The sequence below is a fragment of the Henckelia pumila genome, chromosome 2 (assembly GCF_033568475.1).
Source record: "Henckelia pumila isolate YLH828 chromosome 2, ASM3356847v2, whole genome shotgun sequence".
Lineage (NCBI taxonomy): Eukaryota > Viridiplantae > Streptophyta > Magnoliopsida > Lamiales > Gesneriaceae > Henckelia > Henckelia pumila.
Window position 1 is genome coordinate 7,652,688 of NC_133121.1, and position 24,453 is coordinate 7,677,140.

Sequence of the window (24,453 nt, forward strand, 5' to 3'; positions counted from 1 at the left end):
TATATAATCGGTTAGTTATAATACTCGTTTAAATCTGTATTTCATAAATGCAACGCAAAATGGAGCAGAGTATTCCATTCGAAATTCTTAGTTTATTTTTAAAGATTATTATACATAAAAATTCTAAATTTACAGCCGTCAATTACATGAAAAGCGGCCTAAATTAGATTAGTTTTAACATCTGTTTAAAATAATAACTATAATTATAAAACAAAATCCAAAAACAATTTAATACACAACTAAGAAATAAATTAAATAACCCCAACATTATTGCCAACGTCTTCATTCTATATTTAATTCTGTCATTAAACTAAGACACCAACAAATTCCAAGCATGCTTGAACTAAAATCTCCTCAAATGGGGTGGAAAAATACAAGATACTGAAATTACAAGGGCCAAATTGAAATACAAAGAGGGTCAGTTTTGCAAAACGGGTACGAATTGGTACAGAGACAATGGGGTAACTCAGAGCATTTCCTCAGAAGGAAAACGAGAGAAAGATCCAACGGTCAAGATATTCTCCTTCGAGAACACGTGGACGAACCAGATTAACCCACACGCTCTTGCATAATACAAGATCAACTTCTGAATAATAAATACATGAAATTTCACACACATTTACACGCACTCTCACACACACATATATAATGGCATTATCGGGCCTTTGATGTATGATCTCTCCCTCTCTTCAAATTGATCCAAAATCGGAATTTTCTCATCTCTCTCGAAGATTATTTGTTATATTTCGTCGCTTTGATTCTGAAATTCCTTATATTTTGGGATCGCAAAGGTTGAAGATCGGATCAAAGGTTCTCTTGCTCGAACCCTCGGCCTCCGGGCTCTCCGTTGGCTTCTCTATATTTTCCTCCGTTTTATGAGGTTTTATTACGACAAAAAACGAATCAGATTGGCATTTATTTATTTAAGCCTTGTGCACTGCATATCATGTGTTCATATATTTTGTGTCGTTTGATTTTGCAGGTTCTATGGTTTCTGAGCGCTACGGAGAGAGTGATTTTAAGTAGGTTTTTGTTCAGAAGGTAGGAAATGGTGAGACTCTTGATTTTGTATATTTTTTCTAGTATTTTTTTTTTTGTATTTATCATCTTGTTTTTACGGTATTTTTTGGGTGAGTTTGGTTTAAGATTTAGATGAGATTTGGTTACAGATAAGGAAAGATCTCGACGTGTGAATTTAGCGTAGAAAATAAAACTGTATCGGTTTTTAAAAAAAATTGGATTTTTTTGATCCTCTTGGATCTGGAAAATTTTCATTTTTTTAAATCCTCATCTTTTTTCTAGTATTCAAAAAGTTGATGCAGTTATGGAGGACAAGAGAAGAAACCTCCTTATCGTTTTCTCTGGTTACAGTTCATGCAGTTACTACAATTCTCTCTTCTCTTATATTTTATATTTTTGTTTCATGAGTTTTGTTTAATTTTTCTCTCCTTCTGACTTTGATTATGCATTAAATCAATGGTTCTAGTTTTAAGTATGGATTAATTGACTTTCCATGTCGGCTTCGATATGCTCAATCTTTAATTGCTTCACTTCTCTTTAATCGGTGGGGAAAGAAGAACGAGACTTCGCTGAATACCAAACAATACAATAATATTTGAAAACGCGCTAAATTTTTTTTTCTTAGGTATCATATATTTTTTTAAAATTGTATGCAGAGATTCTTGGGATATGTTAATTGATTGCAAGTGGTTTTCATGTTTCGTACAGGATAAAAAATCGTTGTAGGCTTAAAGAGATGTCTTCCTCGAACTCTCCATGTGCCGCGTGCAAGTGTCTCCGGCGGAAATGCACGCAGGAATGTGTGTTCGCGCCGTATTTTCCACCGGACAACCCTCAGAAATTCACCAATGTTCATAAGGTATTCGGCGCCAGTAATGTGGCGAAGCTTCTGAACGAACTCAACCCAAGCCAGCGTGAGGATGCGGTGAATTCATTAGCGTACGAGGCGGATTACCGCCTTCGAGACCCGGTTTACGGCTGTGTTGGCCTTATATCGATTCTACAGCACAGGCTGAAGCAAGTGCAATGTGATTTGGAGCTTGCAAAAAAGGAATTGTCTACGTATATTGGACCTTCAGCAATGTTGCCTATGTTCAATCACCCGGGTTTAATGCAGCAGCAGCAGCAACCAAACTACGGGACAGCTTATCAGGTGATGCCGTACAATATGCCCCCGATGATGGGAGTGCCTACAGCGGTCCCACATGGGGGGAATTTGATCATTAGGGAGCCCCAGCAACAGCAGCACCACCACCATCAACAGCAACAACAGCAAATGCTTGAAGCGCAGCAGTTAGCGGCGGCGGCCGTTGCCAGGGAGCAAGAAATGCTGAGAAATTTTGAACAACAGCAGCAACAGCAGCAAAATGATTTAGTGATGTTCAACAATGGGTTTGACGACACCGGAGTTCAGGTTGCTGCCACCGGATTCAATCAAATGCCTGAACCGGCAGCAGACGCAGCTATGCAGCCTTCCTTGGCTTTGGGATCTTATGAAAACCACCAATATCACCATCGTATGCAGCAACAAGCTCAAGATCTTCAGCATTCTCAAACCCATCAACAATCTCATCAGCCTCACCAGCTTCAGCTCCAGTCAAACGAGCTCCTGCTTCAGCAACAGAGCGCAGCAACAGCTCACCATCAGCAACAGCTGCAGCAGAAACACCAGCAATTAGCTCAACCGCAAGCCTCGCACTCCCAGCCACAGCCGCAGAAAGAGAAAAGCGATGAGGGCAGAAGCATTGGTTCTTCGTGTTAATCAAACATCATGTCCAAAAAAAAATTCAAAATCAAAATCAAAATCCCAACATGCCCTCTGAGCTTTATTCTTTCAAATAATCCAGCATACAGGTAAACTCCCTTCTCTCTTCTGTGCCCTTTTCTTTACTGATTTAATGATACATGGTTCTTGGTTTCGTTCGTGCATTTAAATAATTCTCTCTCTTCCTCTTTAATCCCATTAATGCATCAGAGGTGATGTATGATTAGTCGCACGCATTAATGGTGGGAGATTTGGAATTGTGTTTCTTTTGCATGAATAGGGTGGTCTTGTAGCTGAGTAAGAGGAAAAGCGTAGCAGAAATTTACTATCTGTCGAATAGCAGTAGGGGGGGTTTGGTTATGAGAATTATTGTCTTTTCACTGCCCAGACATGTCACCATTCAGTAATCATGATTCCTACCATAAACCCTAAGTGCCCTTTTCATATGCTGCCTCATCGGTTTTTGCATTTTATGTGGGGTACAGTGTGGGAGCCAGATTTAGCTAGCATCTTCACTCGACACAATTGGTAGTACCATAAAGACAAATTTGTATATTTTCCCAGCTGCTCGTAGGGTTTCTTTTCAATCTGTCATGTTATACTCTATTTTTTTTTTTTAATTATGACAAATTTATGTGCTTAGATTCTTATTATTTTTTCCTACTGACTACTTCATTAATTCTTTCTAAATGTCTGTCTTAAAATGGGTAGGATATATATAAAAATTTTAGAATCCAACAAAAATTTGGAGGAGAGATGTGGTTTTAATATGAAATAATTAGCCGGAATTGGAATTCCTTAAAAATATAACATCAATACCAATCATCCAAATCTATTTACATTTTCCCTCAAAATGTTAGAAAAATGTCGCTATAACACTATTGTTGAAAGACCTCGAGTAGTAGTTCTTACATATAACTAACTGCATTTGAAGCTATTTGTCAAATCATAGTGTCATGCTCAGAGTATATTTCCTTTTGATTGGTTCATAATTAATTATTGTTCCAAATAATAATAATAATTGATTAAGAAAAGATCAATCGCCCACTAGGAAATTGACGTGCTATATTTAACGTTCTCACGATGTCAGTGTCACGGCTGGAAAGTCAAAGTAACAATAGCAATAGTTTTCTTTTGATTGAATTCGACCCAAAAAAAGAATTCCCCCTCTTACTTAATATTATTTCTGATAGGAAATTAGTTGACCATCGAATTTAATATAAAAAAGAACTAAAAATTCACCAATAAGTTTTTTTTTTTTGGGTTAAAATTTGTATCTTGACGATTTATTTATGTCTGGTTTGACTTTTTTCTTGCAGCAAATTTTAGGCAGGGAACAAGTGTTGAAAAGTAGAAAGGAGTAGAGTGAGATGAGTCAAGAGAGAATTGTGAGAGTTTGTTCACATTTGAACGTAACTACGTAAGTAATCAGTTTTCTTTCCTCGAACTTTTTGGGGTTTCTGAGGACACCATTTCTTGAAGAAGAGTACATTTCAAATCATATATAGTACTAGTATTTCATTTCCATTTCCATTTACATTTCTTCGTGTTGATGTTGATTAATTCTCTTTTGAGGTAGTTAAATAATTAAATCGTCTTTGCCCTTCGGGTTAATTACAACAAAACTTTTTTTCCCCTTAAATTCAGCAAATTAGATAATATAAAAAGAGTTTTTCCAAATTAATTTATCATCCATATAACTAATTTTTTAGCGTTTTTTTTTTTTTTTGCGTAGGCAAATTATTTTAATGAGTCTTCAAGTAATTCTAAAAATTTATGTGGGACCAACGTAAAAGCTGTGATGTGAAATACACTCCATACAAGATGGATTTATTACGATTAGAAAATAAAATGTCAATTAATGCTCTTATTTAAAAATATAGAGCAGATCCATTGAGAATTGAAATAGTATCACCTCCATTGAGAATTGAACTCTAAGGAAGTGTCACATGCACGTGGCCCTAATTACATTACAGCGGAAAAGAATAATAAATTTTACATTGTGTGTGTGTGTGTGTGCAGATTTCAACTTAACTTTTTTTATTATATAAAGAAATTCCCGTGTATAAAAAACAAAATGTTTCAAACGTCTCTTTTTGGAAGCTTGCGATTAATCCAACTCTCTAGTCTAGTTGGTAAAACGTAGATATCACTATTACTTATTCCGCCGTACTTTTAAAAGTCAGATTTAGATATAAATTAATCTTTTGAGATTATTTTTAGGATTTGTACAAAACATAGTTTACTTTGAAAACATAATCTTGTGTAGAAAATATAGATGATGGCCGGAATTTTCAACTTTACAACTTGTTGGTACCATGGAATGACTTGAAATTACTTTGATCGTCAAAACAAAAAAAGAAAATTTTGAATTGTAGAAGTTTTCTGTGTTAGCAGGGACAAAAAGAATTATAGACGAGACTGAGTACGTAACAGCATTAATGAATGATTCCTTCTTCTCAATTTAAATGCTCCAATAGTTTCTCGTTCCCCATGTCCTTCCTCTGTCTTGACATATACACTACCTATAAATGCATGTTGCGTACAGTTGTGTGTATGTGTTTTTTTTTTCCGAAACTTTTTCTTAGATGATAAAGTGTCGTTTTTTTTTAAAAATAATAATAATAATAATAATAATAATAATAATAATAATAATAATGATGCACTTTATTAGGTGTATTTGTACTTTGTATGTAAAATATATGATTTTCATTAAAAAAATAATGTTTATATTTGGCAGAGTGGTTATTTTAATTTTAATTAGTTTAACGAGATGGAGGAGATATTTAGAAAAAGGGTCATAACAAAAACGAGTAGAATCTTTATTGCATAGTATATTATATTGAGTTCAGTCAATGCTAGCATCAAACGGTTCTTTTTTGAACGCGAGATGTTCACACGAACATCTCGCTTGCAAAAAATCGAGCCGCTGGATCTCTATTCAAGTAGTGTCCGAATGGAGTAGTATCGACAAATCCAGTATAGTGTGTGTATGTGTTATGTGTATATGTTTGTGTATTGGTCTTCTAAATAGTTAAATCTTAGTTTTAGTACAAATTTTTTTTCACAATTTCAATCTTTTTTTTTTCCCAGAATGTTGCCATGGCTGATCCAACATCATGTTAGCAATGTTCACCTTTACACCAAAAATATCTGATGTCACGTTAATTTCCGATGAAAAAAAGACAAATATTGCAAAAGAAGCAAATTTATATCATATTAAGATGGAAATGTAACTAATTAAAATACAACATCATGATTAGATCAATTGACATAATCAGATTTGCTATTTTCCATCCCTTTACTATGAAATCTGTACCCACATTGTCTTGCTATTATGCATACAATTAATTTAGATTTTGTTTCGTTCTCAAATTTTGTCCAACCGGAAACATGATGCAATTACACACTATCATTTACCATTATACCCCTTCAATATAATAATAAATAAGGGAAAATTACTTTTTTGGTCATGTATGTTTATCAGTTTGTGATTTCGGTCCTCAATATTTTCAGATTTCAGTTTTAGTCCGCTATCTTTATTTTTTTTTTTTGGCAATTTTAGTCCTTTTTTCGAAGTGGCGCTGATGTCACACCAATGCAGTGCTGATGTGGAGCTGACGTGTACAGTGTCACGTAAGTATTTTCGAAGAAAAATGACTGAAATTGCCAAAATTCAGAACATGCAGGACTAAAACTGAAATGTGAAAACATAAAGGACCGAAATCGCAAAGTGACAAACATATTGGACCAAAATTGCAGTTTTTCCTAATAAATAATAAAACCACAGTTCACTTCCAGTATGTTTGGATGCCTAAAAAATAGAATTTGGAATTGGATTTTGATTTGGAATTGGATTTGGGTTTTAAATTCATAGAATTTAAATTTCATTTTGGTGTTCGAAAAAAAGTTAAAATACATATTAGAATTTACTAGCATAAATTTTAAGAAAGTGATGTTTTGTAAAAAAAAAAAAAAAAATTAGGAAAACTCAAATTTATAACTTAAGTTTATAAATTTTTTTATTAGAAATAATTTCATTGTTTTTATAAACTCAAGTCTCATGAAATCCGACCAATTTTGTATGGATTTTACTTAGTTAAATGAAATCTCATCAAATCCCATCAAATATCAATCCCGTTTTAAAATTTCATTTTGCCAAACATTAAAACAGTATTTACAAATCCAAATCCCGCTCAAATTCAGTCCACCAAACACAATGTTCGTGCATAAACCTAACTCTTCCTTCTTCCTTCTTGTTCTACCGGCGCCGAGGAGTACTTGCCCCATCTCGAAATAAATTACCGGATGCGAAGGAGTGGGTTCATCGAAGATCGTGGATTCCCGTAAGCTGACCAGCGAGAGGTCCAATTTCTCCAAGACTTGCAGTCAGTTGAGCCAGTACCTCAAGGAGAATGGCAGTTTCGGAGATCTTTGATACGTGCACAGATAAATGCACAAGAAAATATAGAATTTAGAGGAAGTTTAATGGAATTTCATTGATTAATCCAAACATACTCGCATGAAAGTTCAACAACAACCCAACCAAAGCTTGAAAAACAAGGAAGAATGAAAAATAACGATAGAAAAATAAAACAACAATTGAAATAACAAAAGTCTCTTTCTGCCTCCATGTGTCTGTCACTTGTGCTCTGATATATTCTCCACTTCCACTGCTAGCTCTAACAAACAAAGTCTCCTAGGTGTTTGGGTGGACCACGTAGACGGTTACTCACACGTGGGATTGATTCTTGAAGTTTTGGTTCGGTATCTCCATTTAAATTCATATCAATCTTCCCAGATGATGATATTCTACGAAGGACAAGTGCTTGTGTTTGATGATTTCCCGGCGGAAATGGTCGGTGAAATCATGCTGTTAGCTAACAACCCCAGCGGCACCCAAAGGCCAAAACTACCATCATCCAACTGCCTTCACTCCCCAGAGCCCTTCGGAGTCCACCACTGGAATCCCGAACCTGATTCGCAAGACGGGAAAAATGAAAGTTGCTACAATTATCTTTTCTTTTTCATTTGGCTTCGAAGAAGATGAAATGGAAATATGGTTGTTTATTGAAGTGGTGGATGAGAGAATTGAGGGAAGTAAGATATTAAAGTCATGACATAAAATATACTTTAATTAATCTCACTAATATACTACAGACCAAACATAATATTAACTATTAAATACAAATATAATTTTTTTTTGGGCCCGTTTGGTATTGGTATTGATTTTTTTTTAAAAAAAAAACGCTTTTTTAAGCTCTAATTTTGAGCTTTTGAAAAAGCTCAAAATTTAGCTTTAAAAGTGTTTTTTTAAGCACTAAAATGTTCAACCAAACACATTATAAACCAAAAAATCACTTTTTATTAAAAAAAAAAGTTTTTTTTTCTTTGGCTTTTGATACCAAGCGGTCTCTTTATCAACCAATTATCAATCAATTTATTAATAATTTCAGTCCTGTAACTTGCATATTTTTTTATTACATTTTTGGTCATGTTACGGTGAATTTTCATTTCTAGTTCTCTAACTTGTGCATTGTTTTCATTTTTTTATCATTTAACTTGTAGTTTCTTTTAATTTCGGTCCTTTTATGATTGATTAAAAACATCTCAAAAATGAAAATAAATATAAGTTAAAGGACCAAAATGCAAAAAATATACATGTTACATGATTAAAAATGAAAATTCACCATAAAATGATCAAAAATTAAAAAAACATGCAAATTACAGGACTAAAAATACAAATTCACTGTTAATAAAATTAAAAGTGAAAAAAATATAAATTACTTGACTAAAAATGTAGCTCTCCCGGACAAAAAAAGAAAGAGATGCGATAACATGAGCGGGATCGCTACATCTTTGTGTTGGGCAAATTTTTCTGGATTAAACCTTGGCCTCATTTATTTGCCATTAACATAATTTCTCTTTTTTTGGCATTTAGTGTTGGATTTATTGTGTTTATGCATTATTTAATTTAATTAATTCATTATTTGCTTTGATGTAGTTTAAATTATATTCGAAATTAAATTATTTAACTTGATTCTTCAATATGCTTAGTGCGTTTTAGAACCGAAACCAGAAATGAAATGGTCTCACGCACTTCGGCCCAAACCTACCCATTTTGAGTGGCCCAGGCCCAGAAATTGGTGGACAAAATATCGAAAGAACCAGATTGAAACATAAACGTATTATATATCTTTATTGTTATTATTTATATTATTAGATAAAGGTCCAGATCCTTTAAAAACTATTTTGATATATCTGATTATTACATTACACCAATATAAAAATACAAATATAACCCTCAAATATACACTATACTAGTATACTTCATATGAGTTATTAAAAAAATGATAGAAAAACGCAATTGTATTCATCACTTACTATCAGTGTTTTAAATAGCGCGTTATAGCGTATTTTTATGGTGTGGCACTATATAGCATTACTACTTTAGTGTTTTGCACGAATAGCGCAAGCTATTGTCAGGAAAAGCGCGCTATTTGCTGAATAGCGTGAGCTATTTGGACAAAAACTAAAGGACCATAATTGACATATTTTGACCAAAATTAAATGCTCAAACAATTAAGATTGGGTTTTGTTAATGTGAAAAATGACTATATGGATGTTGAAACTATATTTTGACATCTAATGATCAATTATTATGGTTTCATGGACAAAAATGATACGGGTCAACACTATGCTTTTTAAAACATTGCTTACTATACGAAACCATCAACTATCTCATGTTGTTAACTTTCATTTCATAGTAATTTTATTTAATTTTCAACATATTATTTGCAAATAATTAAAATTTCATATTCATTGTAATTTTAATAAAAAAAATTAAATTATTTACATACACGTAAAACGTGTACATCAATGGCTAGTTATTATAATTTGTTTTGTCTAACAAATACAACCTAACACAATATTAAATATCTACTTTTTCTCAATATCAAATTATTTAGATTCTAATTTATCTCATTTTAACATCCTTGTCTTTTCCTGATGAATATGTTGTGTGGTGAACGAGGGATTTTGAATTTGCAAACATACATAAGAAAGAATGATTTACATGATCCGATCACTCCATGGACGACAGCAGCTTCCGAGATTATTCAATCTTCTATATTGATTAATGTTTTGTATTTATTTTCTATTTAAAATCACATTTTTCAGTCGGGAGGGAAATTATATATACGATGGAAGCAAAAATTTAGATTCAAGTAATGAAAATATACATTGCCATCTAATTGAAACAGGATCATGATATATTATATAGACCAAATTTGGTATTTTTAAATAAACTCATGAAGCAGATCGACTCAATTCAATATATTAAGTAAAAAATAATGTTTTTTCATAGTTTGGATCGATTAATAAATCCATCTCACAAATTGAATATTATTTTAAGAGTTGGTCTTGTGAGAGTCAAACTCAGGTACTCACTCATATTTACAATAAAAAATTATAATTTTAATATAAAAAATTATACATTATCACGAGTGAATCAATAGAAGATCCATCTTACAAGAATTTAAGGTTAACGTCTGGATCATAAATAAAAAATATTTTTAAAAAAAATGTATGGGCGCATAGGTACGTCGTCCTAGGTTGCTTACATACATTAAAGATTTATCCAGATTTTTTTAATACCTTGAAGATCTGAATCCCTTGGTTACATATATATATATATATGTGTGTGTGCTGATTCGTGAACCAGAAAGAAACAAAAATGGGAGATGATAAGAAACAGAGGCACATAGTGCTGATTCATGGTGCAGGGCATGGTGCCTGGTGCTGGTACAAAGTGGCCACGCAGCTGCGATCCCAACGCCACCGGGTGACCGCCCTGGACATGGCGGCTGCCGGGGTCAATACCCAGCCTCTGTCGGAGTTGGATAATTATTCCGACTACTCGCGGCCGCTGATGGATTTCTTGGAGGCGCTGCGGCCGGAGGAGTCGGTGATCCTAGTCGGGCACAGCATGGGTGGGGTTTGCATATCCCTCGCCATGGAAAACTTTCCCAAGAAAATTAGCGCCGCCGTGTTCGTGACTGCCCCCATGCCAGGACCCAACCTCAGATTGCAGGAGTGTCATGACCAGGTTATTTGGAATATGCATATTTTATAATTTTTATCCATTATATATAAATTGATTAGAATTACTTTTCAATTTTGCTTTTACAAAAGTTTCGAGGAAACAAATCATTGTGTAACTATAAATATTCGCACAAGCTTTTATCTAGGTCGTCAAAACATAGGCATATCTAAAACAAAATTATCACAATGGATTAAGGTAGTGTTTGGAAGAGTTTCTTAAAAGCAATTCTCAATTTTTCCGTACAAATGCTTCATAAAAGGCTCTCCCAAACATTACATAAATTATGTTTCACTATAACAACGTTACAAATTGCAAATTGAATATCAAAAAGATAAATAATATGATCTTATATTTGAATTTGAATTATAATATCTGGTGCCGCAGTACGAAAAGCAAGTGGGCTGTGTCATGGATTCTCAATTGGCTCCAACTTCTTTCCTTTTCGGGCCCGAATTCTTAGCCACTCGATTGTACCAACTTTCTCCTCTTGAGGTAATTAATTAGCAATCTAAGAGAGTGTTTGCAATCACTAAAAAAAATTATTGTTAGCTTTTGGCTAAAAAAATCATTTTTGTGTGTTTGTTAAACCTAGATTATGTGTTAGCTTATGCTTAACTTAATTGAAATTCAAAAGTTAGTCATGTGGTGATTATAATTCTCCAAAAGTGATTCTAATAAGAAGGTAATTGTTAAAATCACTCTAATCACTTATTTATCAAACACTACCCAACTTTGATTTTTAGATTTTCACATTTGTTTCCAAGCACTACCAACTTTTGATTTTTCTTTAACTTTTTTATAATTTATAAATTAATCACTTCTACAAAATCACAATCTATTGCAAACACTCCCTAATTCCTTTACCTATTGGATTATGGTACAATAAATCCGACATTCAAATAATTGAATGAATTTAAAATTTTGAATAACATTTTGATTTCAAATCTATTTTACAATTCGTATTTGTTAATTTCTCCTATCATAGGATTTGACTCTTGCAACCTTGCTGGTGAGGCCGGTGGGTTTATTTAGAAAAGATGTAGAGTTTTCGGAAGAAAATTATGGTTCGGTTCGCCGGGTTTACGTGATCGCCGAAAAAGATGATTTATCGAAGAAAGAATTCCAAGAATGGACGATCCGAAACAATCCGCCGGACGAAGTGAAAATGATTTGTGGATCAGATCACATGTTCATGTTTTCAAAACCCCAAGAATTTTGTACTTGTCTCCAAGAAATTGTCGACAAATATTGCTGAAATGTGTGAAAATATATATATATATATCGAGTAGGGTGTACTAGCTAGAATATTGTTTGCCACATGATTCATATATATTTGCGTTGTGTATTCTTTGGAATTTTGCTTAGACAAACGTGCATTAATTGGAGTTCCTATATATGTTGAGCTTATATACTAATAATTATACGTTGCATCGCATAGGCGAGTTGGTAAGGCCTGAGGTGACGTGGAAAGAAATTTCCAGCATTGCGGGCTCGGTTCTCATGTGAAATATATTTCATGCTGAAATATTATGGAGTATGCTCTGGGGGTTGGTCATGTGGCTCCCTCCCTCAGGTCCCTGTCGCTCATGCACATCCCTTGATTTAACTTTTGCATGAGCCAATAGGTCTCTGACTCATGTGGGATGTGGTCCCCTTAAGAGTCAATCCTTTTTTTTAAAAAAAAAAAATTATACATTGCATCCTATACATCAAATGAGGTTAAGCTCAACGAAAAGCGATTTGTTAAGGTTTTTAGTGTTTGAGTTTTAATGTTTTTGATAGGGTATTCTTGTAAGTATTTTCAATTTATATATATGCAAGGTTTAATAAGAAATTAAATATAACTTTTTTTGTCTTCTATTTTGGGTTTGTGCTCATTAATAATCAAAGCGACTTTCAGTTCTATTTCGTTGGAGTACTGACGTGACATCATAAAAATATTGACATGATATGGATACCGGAGTCATGAATTTGTCAAAAATAACCAAAAATATCAATCATATATATCTATTCAAATATTTGTATGAAATTCCATAAAACAAGATTGCATCTTTATCTAATTAAATTCGAATAGTGATATTATAAGTGTTAGATAGAAATATGTTATTAATTCTTTATAGCTGTGTAATTTGAACAAGTTTTAGATGTGATTAATATTTTTATACATGAGAGTACGAGACACTGATACATATAGTTGGGTACCTCTCTGTGTTTTGGTTATTTCTTGAATTTGAAATTCTTCTCTCAATCTATACCTAATTTTATTTTATAATTAATTTGTTTTGATTAATTATATACCTTATTATTTACACTAGTACTCTCGTGCACGCATTGTGTACTTGTAAAATCCGTGTTTTTTTAAGAAAAAAAAAACAAAAAAATAAATTGTAAAACACAAAAAATATAATGTTTTCATAAATAAATAGTCAATAAAATACAACGAATACATCAATTTTACAGGTAGTGTGTGGTATTTTGTAAAAAAAAAGACATCATCACAAAGTTAATATCATTTTGATAAATTAAAAAACATCTAATAGCTAAGAAAAACTAAGGTCGTATAAAATGATTAATTTGTTCAATAATTTTGTGTTAAATTAGGAAATATTCCCCAAAAAAACTGACGGTAGTGTGGCATAGCATGGGCGGGGGCGGGGTTTGTCTATCCCTCGTCATGGAAAAATTCCCCAAGAAAATTGACGATCGTTACTGCTTCTATGCCTGGACCAACACTCACTCCTAAAGAGATCGATGACCAGGTTAATTTCGAATATTGCATATTTTTACAAACTTTAAATAATATATTTATGATTTACGCAGTTGAGAAAGAAATCGGGCTCTGAAATGGATATCAAATGGTGTTACGGAAATGGAGAAGATAAGCCTCCCACTTCCTTAATTTACTGGGCCCGAGTACTTAAGCCACTCGTTTTTACCAACTCTCTCCCCTTGAGGATAACATTTCTGACTCTTTACCTATCTCCTCCCCGTGATTTGTCTTACTTCCTGATGGTTAGTTTATTTTCACAGGATTTGACTCTTGCCACCTTGTTGGTGAGGCCCGTATGTTTCTTCAAAGGCAATGTAGAATTTTCTGAAGAAAATTACGGTTCGGTTCCTCGAGTTTTCGTGATTGCCGAGAGTGACAAAAACAGAGAGTTCCAAGAATGGGTGATTCAAAATAATCCACCGGATGAGGTGAAAACGATCTATGGATCAAACCACATGTCTATGTTGTCGAAACCCCGAGATTTTTGTGTTTGTCTCCAAGAAATTGTTGACAAGTACTGCTGAATTGTGTGCCATGTGTGGGTGCATTGTACAATGAATCCCCGTTTCTTGTGTTTGATAAGTTCTAATATCTTAACAAAAATTTGAAAGCATCTATAAGAGACGAGCTATAGAGTTGGGAACCTCAAAAGTGAATGCCAATCTTGAAAGCTTCTAAGACTAGTCGCTCGATGCACAAAGCTTCTCAAACTGCAACAAACTGAAATAAGACTGAAACATCACACCAGAGTAGAAGTATTAAACCAAGAACTATAGATAATACAGATGAAAACATCTTACCGCCGGAGTAGTACTTGTGGATTATACGGAAATAAATTCTTTTGGTTCAAGCTTTCGATGGATATTCTCAATGCAATCAAACAATCCCTAGCAGCCAAAAACGGTAGTCTATGTTTGTTAGGCTCTTGCTTGATTGAACAAGATATTCGAACGTTAACGACTGTAGGAGATTCTGCTTCCTGAAGTGCCAAATTGTCCACCAAAACCTTCTGCCTTTTAGAATTTGATCTGCTTGAGCCTTCTTCCACGCCCGGAAACTCAAGAAATAAGTCCCAGGAATTGCATACGAGGCGTAACGATCTGACACCATATGTAAAGTACAAACAGAGAGACTGATATAAGAGATATATAGGCATGAAGCTTACTAGAGAACAAGCCATGAAAAAATTATTCTCGTTCTAGCACACAAGGGAAGATAGAGAAAAAAATAAAGATATTACATACCTCAAAAGGTATTCAGCACATCTGGATCCAGAGTCCCCCGAGATGAGGTAGTCAAGAAGTACTTGGTGGTCATAGAGTATCTAACTTAAGAGGTAAAAACAGATAAAAAGACAAAAGAATAAGTATTTAGTTTCCATCACTTCTCGTTTATTTTTTACCATCAAACTTACCTCTCCAAGAAATAAATGAAATAGGTGAAGAGGATTAAATAAGAGTGAAGCCAAAAAGAACTGATGGTTCTTCACTGTAAAAAGGGCCTCTCTCTCGGTAAACCTGCAAGGAGTTGCAGAATATTTATTAGAAACTCTTAGCCACGACAACCCCAAAAGTGACATTTGACTCACTTACTGATGCTTTGGATAAAATGGCAGACAGAAAAATTGCAAGAGCATTTCAAACAGGATGTCATCCTACAATGCAACGGAACAAAAGGAGTCAGAATAGTAAGTGTTTGGCGTGCTTGAGATATGTCTGCTCACAATGAACAGCATCCAGAAGGTGAGACTATCATGATTTATATTTTACTGAAAGAGCACAAGTGACACACAAAAAAGGAGGAAATAGTAGGAAAAACCACAGGACACCAAAAAACAAGACACCAGATGACATAGTTTGTTATCAAATAAGCAGCGGGCTTCCTGACACAAACAAAAAACGTGATTGTCCTACTACTGTCCAAAACCTGCAATACGCCAATAAAATCCTAAAACAAGTTTCATTCTTGACAACTGGAATTGAAAAACATGATACAACAAATAGCAAAACTAACCATTGTATTGTAGATATGCAACGAAATGGTTTTTTTTTTAAGGAAAATAAAAGACGATGTTGGGATTATGAATAGAAACTGAAAGAAGCATGTATTGGAGCAATGACACATCATAAAGAATCGCCAACAGATTAAGACAAACCTCATGCATATACAGCTGAAGAAAAGACCGTGTAAATCTCACGCAAAATTCAAAAAGAAATTTGTTGTTCATGAAAGTATCAGCAGGAACATGCACTTGCAGCCACTTCTGAAGCTCGGATAAACCTTGACATTTAGCACACAGCTCGGAATCCAAACTCGCATCAGACTTCAAACAAAGCCTCAGATCTTCATAGGCGCATTGTTTATCACCAGTTTCTTTTGAGCTAACCAAATTCAGGGATAATTTAAGGAAAATAAAAACTGCAAGTCTTTGCAGATGGTGAGACATCATATCCAGTTTTCCTGGTTCGCCAATTCTACTACAGAAAGGAGTCTCTTCCACAGAAGAATTCTCATAAGGCTTTCCTTCAGATAAAGGTTGTAACAGTAGATCTTCAAAGTACTTGTGGATAAGACGAATCCATATGGTATCCTTAACATACTTTTGGGAACTAAGCTTGACCATTAGCATCTGTTTTTATAAAATCAACCAGAATCAGTTATCAATGCATGCAAATAACTAAAATGAAGAAGGTTTCCAGTATCACTTCACAGGATAAAACGCAGGATTTAGGCAACTATTCACCAGTATCTTGTGTCTGGAGTATTGAAAAATGGAGACACAATTAAGATTTTGTAGCTGGACATGGCACAGGTCTACAATTTTAAGCACAACATCATTGATTTGGCAGATATATGTAGAAGGCCTCACTCCATCTTCCAGACGGTCTATTTGATCCACAAAGGAGCAGAGAAACTGAAGAAGATTGCCACATAACATTTCCATTTCTCTCGGATGTACAAGCTTCGAGTGTGAAACATCTTTATAAGAGCCTCTCACAGCTTCAGCATTACAATCAACAACGATCTCACTCAAAAAATCCCATGAAATATTTAATAACATTGAGCCAACACAATCTAGGTATGTTTTCATGGTTCTGCCAGCACAATCTTGTTTTAGATATTTGAGTATGTTACGTAAAACCCGAAATATAGCCGTCACAACATACCATTGAGCACTTTCAGGTTCCGACATCAATAACCAATTTGGTATAGACGAGCCATAATTTGAAATTTTTTTTGCCAATGCACTGGCTTTATGTGAAGATGGAATAGTGCTATTGATTGTCAATTCCAAGAAAAGACACAACATATGCATGAAGGTTTCCCAACTGCTCCCCTGCAAAGAAAACACAATACTAGAATAGGGAACAAAACTAGAGACGCCACACTTGACAAAAACCATATCGTGCCACAGATTAAACATACTGACGCAATCAAAAACTTGGAAATGGCTAGAAGAGTGTTCCCCACTGAGTGTTGAGCATATGGATTGTTGATGGCAAACAAGAACACCTAGAACAGATAGATATTGAAGAGAGTAAGTATTAACTATACACACACAAAATCAAGCAGAGAAAAATTAGAAGCATGTCATCAGAATGACTGCGTACACAACAAAGTGTCTGTCTCTGCTAGCTGCCTAATGATCCAAGCAAATTTCAGACAGAAAATTTCTATTTCAATCTTTCGAGAGAACATTTGGTATGCTAGTTATTGCAAGATTGCTAAATTATAATATGCCAACACTGATCTGGAACACATTCAAAAAAGTAAAATAAAGAACATTGTAACAACAATGTAACTAATACATGATTAATTAAAAAAATTTATCGTATTGTAGCTCATTATTAAGCCTGGGAAGCAAGAATTACCAGGTCCCCAATGATCTTGGCCAAACAATGGCAATTGTCCGAATATGAAGTAGTGGGAACTATGGATTCCCCGCTATTACAAAGCTCCAATTCCTGGGAACAATTTTTCTTCTTCAGGAAGGAAATTAAAGTTTCGAAACGTATTGAATTCCATTTTGTGCATAAAGATAAACAGAGAGTGCAAACCTCATCAATATCAAATCCTGACTGGGAACGGAATTGGTGCGTCCACTTCTTAACTTGTGTGAACACCTGAAATTAAGCAATTAAAATAAAGACACCTTGTTCGAGAAAAAAAAATGATTCAAGAAATGGAATCAAAATCCCAAGTACAGTTCAACATAATCTGTATCCATAAGCTGAACCTGAGATAGAACAATTAAAAGTTCCTTTTCCAATTCTTGGGTTAAAGATCCAGCTCCAATATTCTGCAGATTATCCAAATTATAACAATAAAATTTCGAGAACGAAAAACAAATACGGATTTAATACAGAGTTTTTTTTTTTTTTTGGGGAACAAATAGACTAGACAAAAAAAAAGTGAAGAGGCTCGTTACTGAGAAAGGGCGAAGAGCGCCGTCGAGCAGGCGGCAGAGAAGTATGCATTCAGGCTGAGGACTCATTCTCCGGTGATAGTTCCGGCACCGAATTGCCCCTCAGTGAGGCTGATCATGAAAATCCGTCCCAAGTGACTGAATTGAACATCACCACAACGACCAAAACGGCGATTGAAAAAATAAACAAACAAACAGCACCACATAATATGGTTTTGTGGTAATTTTAGTAAAAAAATTGCATTGGCCGCATCGCATAAATAAATAAATATTTTTAAAATTATTTATGATATATTAATATGATCATGTATATGGTTTATATAATTTGTTTTAAATTCAACAGAGTGATTCAATTAAACGATACAATGTCTATATCTAATTATAATATTATAATAATTATAGGCATTGTTTGGTTTGGTGTATTATTAATCTATGTATAACTTATCTCATCCAATCTCGCGTTATTCTCGTCGTATTATTTATCCATCTATTAATTATTAATTTTATATCAATCAAATCAAATAAACTATAATTTATCCATCAAATCAAATAATATATTAACTATTATTTCTTATTTATTTTTAATTACATTATATTACTTATCCATGTATTACTTATCTCATCACTCAAATTCTATCGAAATTTATGTACAAAAAAACACTATATAATATATCATAGGATTAAAATTTAACTTTATTTCATCCAATATGTTATCCCCAAATTAAATCATGCACATTTAGGGAAGTTTTAGACAAAAAAATCATCCTTTATAAATTCTTTCTATAGGTTTAAAATAAATATTTAACCTAATTAATTAACTACGGTATAAAATCATAAAATCTAATTTCATTGTATCCTCTCAGTCACCGGTGGTCTCTTAATTTCATCAGTTAATTTTATTCCCTTGTCTCAATTTTTTTCTTAATTCTCAATCTTTAATTTAAATACTCTTGTAAAATTTGTCAAGACTTCAAATCTATTGGAAAATAGGTACGTAATTCAATGTATTGATTAATATTCTAAATATGACTTTTTTAAAAAAAATTCTCTACAATTTTCTTTAAAACAGTTTTTTTTTTTGGAAAATTGCATGTATCACCCCTGTGAAATTTTGGATTTGCTGATGACCCCCTATGAAAGTTTTTTGAGCTAATAACCCCCTGTAATTTAATATATGTAGCATACACACCCCTTCCAGCTAAAAAATAAAAAAAATACCCTTGTTTAATTAAATAGTTAAATTGATTTTATTTTATAATTATATATATATATTTAAGAGGATTTATAATTCTATATTTAAATGAATAAATTAATCAAATTTTAGTTTAATAACTTTAAAAATTATATATAAATATTTTATCTTTATATTTGTTATACGCTAAATATATTTTAATAGTAATTTTATTATTACATTAAATTAAGTAATAATTTTAATTATTTTTAAATAAAATTTAATATTTAAATTAATTAAAGTGATTTTATAAATAAAATTAATTGAAAATATAAGTTAAAGCATTGATGTTTTAATTTAAATTTTCAATAAAATGTGATAAAATAGTTCATAAAAGTCATTTAAGGGCAATTTCGTCATTTTTTTAGCCGAAAAGGGTGTGTGCGCTACAGATCTTGAATCACAGGGGGTTATTAGCTCAAAAAACTTTCATAGAGGGTTATCAGCAAACCCGAGATTTCACAGGGGTGATACATGCAATTTCTCTTTTTTTTTTGCCTTTTTTATATTGTTTTTAGTCTTGCATGTTGAAAAATATATGTGGAGATTTTTTACATTTTTTTGAGAATTTCTTTTTGTCTTTGCACGTATAATACCTTAAAACTCAAAAGTAATATTCAATGGAGCATTCAATTTGAATTATAAGATTCCATGATTAAAAACTTGACTATTGTTTTATGTCATTTATTTTTTAAAGATTTGGAATTTTCGTTTGTATTTTTTATTTGAAAAACAACTTTTTATGATTTCATTCCGCAGTGAACAAAAAATATTCTAATCATTAAATATTTTTTTATAAAATTATATTTTTTTGATGTTATTGTATTCATAATATATTCTTGTCTACTCGATGATCTTTCTTATTTATTAAAAAACCGCTAAACCGTCCAAAACCATCCCAAAACGCATATCTACATTTATATGAAAAACCGCAATTTGAAACTATCTTTGAAACCGAACCGTGGATAGCAATTCGGTTTGAATTTTATGAAAATACCGCCTAAACCGCATCGTGATCACCCCCAAATTGCAGATGGTGGTTATGATTGCAAAAGTGCTCAGCCGGCATTTCTAGCTTTCTTCTCAAATAGGGAGTATGGGATGAGAAATATCCCCAAAATAACTCTTCTCTGTGATTTAAGCTACTAAACCAAATTAATATAGATGTTTTTTTTCTGAAATTTTTTGCAAGTCTAAGACTAGTTAAATGTGATTTTTTTTTACTTTTGTAGCTTGATTTAAACCAGTGTTTATTGCACGTGTATATAAATTTATTTTCTGTTAATAATAATATTATTATTATTTATTTTTAAGTTTTCATAAAGATTCAAGAGTGTATTTACATTATGGTTATGAAATTTCGCGGATTCGACCCCAAATTCAACCCAAAGGAAGTTAGCCTCGAACGCAATATTCGTAGACTCTTCTCTCACTAAATCTATGTCTATTTTTTTGTTTGAGGAGTAAAACTATGCCTATTTATTAACTTCAAAATTTCAAATGGCTAGGTGTGGGGATCCGGGTTGCTAATCTCATCGTAGGGCAATTAACGATTAATAGACAATTAATCGAACAATAAAAGAATATTCAAACCAAGAGCAAACAAAATTTTTTTTTTTAAAGAAGACCCCTCGCTCGATCGGGTAAACTTTACCGATCGAGCGAGCACAAAGTAAAAACTCTCGGGTCTGCATCCATATTGGCCTCGCTCGATCGGTGAAATCTTACCGATCGAGCGAGCCCAAAATTTCAACCTTCTGTTGAGCAACAAAAAAGCCTCGCTCGATCGGTGAAATCCTACCGATCGAGCGAGCTGTATTTCCAGAAAATCTGCAGGAAACACTCTTATTGTCAACCATGGAACATGCATAAATATACTCTTTGATAAGCTACCAAATAATATACATGCATTGACAAATAAATCCTAATATTCAAATACATCCATTCTTAAATATAAACTAGGATTCACATAAACATGTACAAGATTCCTTGTCTTCTAACATGTTTGTATACAATACATATCAGCTGCTTAAAACCCGAATCTCCACTTCTAATCTTTCAATCTCGTGCTATCCAAGTCACATCTGACTCGCTCATGCCCCCCAACCTGATGCAATGCACACATACAAACAAAGCAACAGCCGGATAACTCCGGTGAGAATAAATCTCAGTATGAAAGACATGCATATACATCATGAAAGCATATGAAATCTATATGCTATAAAACTCTAAAATCATAAAACATGTAATAACATGTAAATCATAGAATCATCATCGATGCCTAAACTCTTAACACATAATGATTCATCTAAAGCAATAGCACACATTCATATCTAGAATAGTGTATCACAACATGCTATCATTTATAACTGCATAATCTAAACCATAGAAAACTTTAGGTTAATGCATAAATTCAATGCATGTGCCAAGGAATAGACTATCAAATCTGATATCAATAAAGCTTAGTTCTTTGGGATCCCGAGAAATAAAATAACTATCAAACCGCCGACACTCCCAATCGAGGCGGCATCAAGTATTTTAATCCTCTGACTTTGGTGCAATTATAGAGAGTCTTCTGGCTCTGAAAGCGAAGGCTGCAATCCATGCCACTCAACTATAATTCTCCAAACGTCATTTCGCAATCTAGGCTAATCTGCCCTTATGCTTTACAGGCTGGAGTTCAAGATGAATGCAACATAAGCTGTATGCATTAAAGACTGTAAAACATCTTGAACATATAATCACATAATCAATCAAAGCATCAAAACTCATATAAATCACATAAGAGCACTGGAACAACTAAGTATGTGATTTCAGGATAACTCGAAAACCACCACGTTCTCGAGTTGTTCTACCTGGCAGGAATAATGTCGATTCATACCTTTCATCGCGATTCAAACCTCTTGAATCTGTTGCAAATGCTCATCATCTCAATGCTAGCCAAATCGGTCATCAAAATCTGCTCATTTCAATCAGTGCTACTTGAAGGTATTCTTGATTCAACTTCAAACACTTCAAGTCATTCGAACTCGAACTCGTCGATTCGACTTCGATAATCTTCAATTCAAATCTGAAATAGATTATAACATATCTAAACATCAATTCCAATCTGAATCGATGATTCTTTAAAGCTTATTCAATTCAAATCTTGCTAATACAATCGGAATTCAAACCGACGTCGCAACTATTCGAGTTCGATAAATCTTTCGATTCAAATATCATTATATCTTCATTCTAAACATAATCTCATATTCAATTCATCCACAATAAACTTGAAGATGAGCTTTAGACATTTAGAATGCATAACAATTCAAAATCTTGAACTGGCGGCGTAACGGTATGATTTCGGTCAGTCCAAAAGCTTAAACATCAATATCATCACCACCTTAACATAATAACATCAACAATTCAGCAGCTATATCTCGAAAATGGAAGCCTTAAAAATTCAGATTTCTGAAAAGTCTTACAAAAATCGTAATCATGTTCAAACGACGATCTTTTATCGATCCGTCTTAGATATGCTATCGTCGTATATGCTAGAACATGTTTATACAATCAAATATGAATTATAACAACAACTTAAAATTCAAACATGGTAGAAATTCTTAAAACTTACGTCAAAACGTAGCACTTGGAGCTGTGATCGCAAATATATGTTCAATCAAAAATTCTACCGGGCAGATCGATTTTTATCGGAGCTTGAAATGATGAAAATGGCGTTGGATTGGTTTTTCAGACTTCTCTGCCTTGTTTCTGCTCAATCCCATGTGAATTGCTAAGAAAAGAGTGAAATTTAGATATATATTGGCCTATTTGCAGTTTAGTCCCTGAAGTTTGGCTTAATTGCAATTCAGTCCCCGGACAAGCGATTTAATTCAATTTCAATCCTAAATAATTTAAGAATATTAGAATTTCATTCTAAACTCTAAATATTCTCAAATTAAATATTCTCGGATTAAAATTAAATCATTTCGGACCTTATCGCATTTTAGTCCTTGAACTACTCAATATTTGCAAATGGTTCCTTGCTCGGATTTTATCCTCAAATTAAATACTTGATATTTATCATCTTGGAATTCACATCTTAAATTCCATAAATATCAATTCAAATATTTTTAATCTTTTAATTTAAGAATTCCGGATATTAAAATCTTAAAATCCGAAAATCCTCAAATTAAATATTTCTGACCCGAAATTGAAATCTCTAATTTTCATAAATTCCTAAATTCATATTTTCTCTCTTATTCGGAATTTAAATCTTAAATCCCGTAATTAAGAACTTAATATTTTCGGGCCTTACACTAGGCGTCAACATAATATATACGGCAAACAAATAATATATAAAAAAGTATACAAATAATAAATAATACAATTAAAATAAATAAAAAAATCGATGGCTCAGAATTTTATTAATCAGTGTTGTCACCATCCATTACATCGTAGACGATCAAAGTTGTGTACGTAGGGTTTTTTCCCCCCTGTCTCCTTAAGGAAATTAGTAAATTTCTTTGGTAAGTTAGTATGTATAGGGTTTTGAATATTTGATCTTGCTTCAAAAAAAAAAAAAAAAAGATCTTCAAAAAAAAATGATCTCATGAAGATATGATGTTATGTCATTTCTTAATTACAGGGCTGATCAAATATAATGAAAACCCGCCCAAACCGACATAATTGAACCGCACCACACCGCTATGTTCAATTTTATGACCAAAAGTACCGCGGTTGGAAAAAAAAACAAATTGCACCGCATAATATGGTTTGGTGGCAATTTTAGTAGAATTTCGCACCGGTCGCACCGCATAAATAAATAAACACTTTTCAAATTATTTATGATATATTAATATGATCATGTATATCGATTATATAATTTGTTTTAAATTCAATAGAGTGATTCAATTAAACAATACAATGTCTATATCTAATTATAATATTATAATAATTACAGTTCTATCGAAATTTATGTACAAAAACACACTATATAATATATCATAGGATTAAAAATTAACTTTATTTCATCCAATATGTTATCCCCAAATTAAATCATGCACATTTAGGGAAGTTCTAAACAAAAAAATCATCCTTTGTAAAGTATTTATATAGGTTTAAAATAAATATTTAACCTAATTAATTAACTATT

General features: G+C 33.0%; 3 protein-coding genes across 10 annotated transcripts; 2 read left to right on the forward strand and 1 right to left on the reverse strand.

Annotated features, from left to right (window-relative positions):
* Positions 1-654: 654 nt before the first annotated feature.
* LOC140880169 (LOB domain-containing protein 10) lies at positions 655-4,307 on the forward strand. 6 transcript variants are annotated; one of them, XM_073284356.1, is made up of 4 exons: positions 655-810; positions 983-1,041; positions 1,729-2,874; positions 4,105-4,307. In XM_073284356.1, exons 1-3 carry the CDS (start codon positions 673-675, stop codon positions 2,780-2,782), a joined length of 1,251 nt encoding a protein of 416 aa, XP_073140457.1. In that variant the 5' UTR covers positions 655-672; the 3' UTR covers positions 2,783-2,874; positions 4,105-4,307. The 6 variants fall into 6 exon arrangements, with proteins under 6 accessions (XP_073140457.1, XP_073140459.1, XP_073140460.1 ...); XM_073284358.1 differs by having other exon boundaries at positions 671-880; positions 983-1,051; XM_073284359.1 differs by having other exon boundaries at positions 671-880.
* Positions 4,308-10,433: 6,126 nt separating this feature from the next.
* LOC140877159 (methyl jasmonate esterase 1-like) lies at positions 10,434-12,144 on the forward strand. Its single transcript, XM_073280686.1, has 3 exons — positions 10,434-10,892; positions 11,274-11,381; positions 11,875-12,144. The coding sequence occupies exons 1-3, from the start codon at positions 10,521-10,523 to the stop codon at positions 12,142-12,144; spliced, it is 750 nt and encodes a 249-aa protein (XP_073136787.1). The 5' UTR covers positions 10,434-10,520.
* Positions 12,145-13,612: 1,468 nt separating this feature from the next.
* Positions 13,613-23,972, reverse strand: LOC140880510 (uncharacterized). 3 transcript variants are annotated; one of them, XM_073285020.1, is made up of 13 exons: positions 23,946-23,972; positions 18,089-18,193; positions 17,897-17,959; positions 17,718-17,783; positions 17,532-17,624; positions 17,086-17,172; positions 16,403-16,996; positions 15,815-16,288; positions 15,252-15,313; positions 15,074-15,176; positions 14,904-14,983; positions 14,460-14,759; positions 13,613-14,379 (listed from the first exon to the last, which is right to left on the reverse strand). In XM_073285020.1, exons 2-13 carry the CDS (start codon positions 18,152-18,154, stop codon positions 14,340-14,342), a joined length of 2,028 nt encoding a protein of 675 aa, XP_073141121.1. In that variant the 5' UTR covers positions 18,155-18,193; positions 23,946-23,972; the 3' UTR covers positions 13,613-14,339. The 3 variants fall into 3 exon arrangements, 2 of the variants coding, with proteins under 2 accessions (XP_073141121.1, XP_073141120.1); XM_073285019.1 differs by lacking the exon at positions 23,946-23,972 and having other exon boundaries at positions 13,615-14,379; positions 18,089-18,235; XR_012149671.1 differs by lacking the exons at positions 13,613-14,379; positions 23,946-23,972 and having other exon boundaries at positions 14,691-14,759; positions 14,904-14,987; positions 18,089-18,235.
* Between the last annotated feature and the right edge of the window lie 481 nt (positions 23,973-24,453).